Source organism: Mizuhopecten yessoensis, unplaced genomic scaffold, assembly GCF_002113885.1.
Source record: "Mizuhopecten yessoensis strain PY_sf001 unplaced genomic scaffold, ASM211388v2 hete_36108540, whole genome shotgun sequence".
In the NCBI taxonomy this organism is placed as follows: domain Eukaryota; kingdom Metazoa; phylum Mollusca; class Bivalvia; order Pectinida; family Pectinidae; genus Mizuhopecten; species Mizuhopecten yessoensis.
Window position 1 is genome coordinate 1 of NW_018484037.1, and position 2,802 is coordinate 2,802.

The window sequence follows — 2,802 nt, forward strand, 5'->3', positions numbered from 1 at the left end:
TACAGGGAGTGAGAAAACAGAATTATTGCATCCTTATAGAATGAGGTCACAAAATCATTACAGTGAGTGAGACATAAGAGACTTCTCATAAACCATTCCATATATTGCTTAGAAGTTAATCTATCAAAGACGTATGTTCTCTATATGAACAAATATAATAGATTGGTTACAAATACCAGGTGGTATAGTTCTGTATTTCACGGGAAGAACATGTGTATTCACTAGATTATACGTCAGTATGTACCCACTCTTCTTATCAGAGTTCTGTGATTGATAAAGAGGAAGCTAAGCCATGCTGATTGTTACAGTGTTCCCGAACGTGTGGGCGTGGCACTCAGACTCGTGACGTCAGCTGTTACGCGTCCGAGCAGTCTAATACTGTGGTGGATGTGACACGCTGTCCCGGACAGGAAAAGCCGATTGGTTTCAAACACTGCTTGCTTGAACCTTGTAATACCAACGTGGGTAAGGAAAATCTAACACCTAGTTACTAGAATCGTGTTATAACCAGTAACATAGTATTATATTTATATAATCAACTGTAAACACCACACCGTAATTACTGTGCTGTAATGAAGACCCTGTAATTAACACCTGTTATAGCCATTTTCATTAACATTATGTTGTTTTAACCTGTAATTACTACCCGTTTATATGTTGTTAACAATATAAAGCCATTAGCACCATGTAGTTAACACATCTGCTTACCACATTGTAATAAACACACGACTACCACCATTTTGTTAAAACCTTGTAATTAGCACCATGGAAACAGCACACTATTGAGGTAGTTTAATACGTTATTTTCAACCCCTTGTCATTGTGATTAGCACCTTGTACTGACTATATTGTAATTAGTGCATTCGATCAGTTCCATGTAATAGCATATTTATACACTGTTACAGTTCATTTTACCAGAATCAATTTTCCCGATACTGGAATGCAACCTATTCCACTAAATTCAAATATGCTTATAATCACAACTGAAGCTACAGTTGTCAGAACTGCTATATTTATTTATACTCGTTAGAACTGTGACAGTTTAAGCGTAGGTTTGACTTCTGTGGTACGATTTAAGTTTGCAAGAAGACTAAGTTAACTTAGACTATCATAGACTAACTATAATTTGAGGGACTTCTTTGACCAATGTGGTATATTTAAGTTGGAGTTGAGGATATCTTTTCATAAATTAGACCCCTGATGTGTATTTATGGCGGAGGAAAGATTAGCGTATACTGACCAGTTTGGTTTATTGTAGTTGGAGCAGTGAACAAATGAACATAGATTTGATCAATTTATTTTACTTCAGTTGGAAGTAGCTGTCGAAACAAGGTGGACTGTACTCAGTATGCTGACAACATCTGTGAGGCGTCGGAATACCGGTCCTGGGTCAGCATTAACTGTATGGAGTTCTGTGGCATCTGTGCCAAGAACCTCACAGGTGAGCAACACATTACCTCCCCTTGTTAAGGCGTGCTATATCCCCTTGTTGTAGTTACCTAATACCATAACAATTTGTATACTCTTGTTGTACCCACCTAGATCACCTCCCATAGTAACCTCTAGATTCTTGTAATTACATAATAACATAACAAGTTGGATCAACTTGTTGTAGCCATCTTCATCACCTCTCCTGGTTACAGCTATTCATGTTGTATTGTAGTGGGGCTGTGAAATTTTGATTCTATTGCTTCTGTTTTTTATTTGTCTGTATTTGGTATTTCAGTTTTCCTGTGCAAAGATAATATAACTAACTGTGATACGTACGAAAGGGGGTTCTGTCAGAAGTACACGGCCTGGGCTGAGTCTAACTGTCAGCGAACGTGCGGCTTCTGTGAAGGTAAGGCACTCAAATTGCTGTATAAACAAGGCATCTCCTGTTTACCACAGCAAGGTCTAATACAATTTATGTTGTGTCTACCAATAAATTGAAACTGGTTGAACATTTTACAAAAATCAGATTTAAAAAGATTGAATTTTAAGATCATCTAATTGTGTTTTTCGTAATACAATCTGGATTATGTTTTCTTTTTTTCCCGGAGCAGTAGATGGCATTGATCACAGTAAGATGTTTGTTCCGTAGTCAGCTTTATTTACAAGTAGAAGTCAACGGTTTAATGCTTTGCTGTTGTTGCTGAAAAGTGTGAATTACAATAAATGGGAAATAAGCAGATCAATCAACTTGAATGAAATTACATAAATAAAAATCAACGTTGTTGCAGAAAACATAACAGATATAATTTAATATAAAGATATCGTTAATTTAGAAAGTGTAAAAACAATATGCATATATTTATAATTTGAATCTGAATGTATTTATAACTGTTGATGTTCATCAAAGAGAAGTTACTCATTTTGTAAAAGTGTGCCGCTTGAAAAACAAATGCTAGAGACCTGCTTAAAATAGCAAAGCTTTAAAATCAGCTGTACATATAACCTGACAATGCGTTGAAAAGCTTTGAGAAGATGTCAAGCAGTTCCTGTCTTGGTAATATTGGGTAATGTTTAAAACAACCTGTACGGTTACGTATGTATACATGAACGGTCATAAATAAACGCTTATATGATGTATGTATGTAAACCTGCATGAGTATGTATGTAAATGTGTATGGTTATACATGTACACAGGCGGTTCAACAGATGTTAGCACCACCACCGAGCCATGCGTTGACAAAATTTACTGCGCTGTTTACCAGAGAGATACATGTACCAACAAAGCCTACCGAGGGTGGGCAAAGGCACATTGTCGCCAATTCTGTGGTTTCTGTGGGACTGGTAAGACTACAAGGATAGGATGACTGG

The 2,802-nt window shown here is 36.7% G+C and overlaps 1 protein-coding gene across 1 annotated transcript; it reads left to right on the forward strand.

Moving 5' to 3' along the window:
- Positions 1–308: 308 nt before the first annotated feature.
- Positions 309–2,775, forward strand: LOC110444375 (the record flags this gene model as incomplete). Its single annotated transcript, XM_021488758.1, has 5 exons — positions 309–465; positions 1,310–1,441; positions 1,727–1,840; positions 2,046–2,063; positions 2,629–2,775. Coding segments are annotated over 5 exons (568 nt in total), but the record flags the coding sequence as incomplete, so codon positions are not given.
- Between the last annotated feature and the right edge of the window lie 27 nt (positions 2,776–2,802).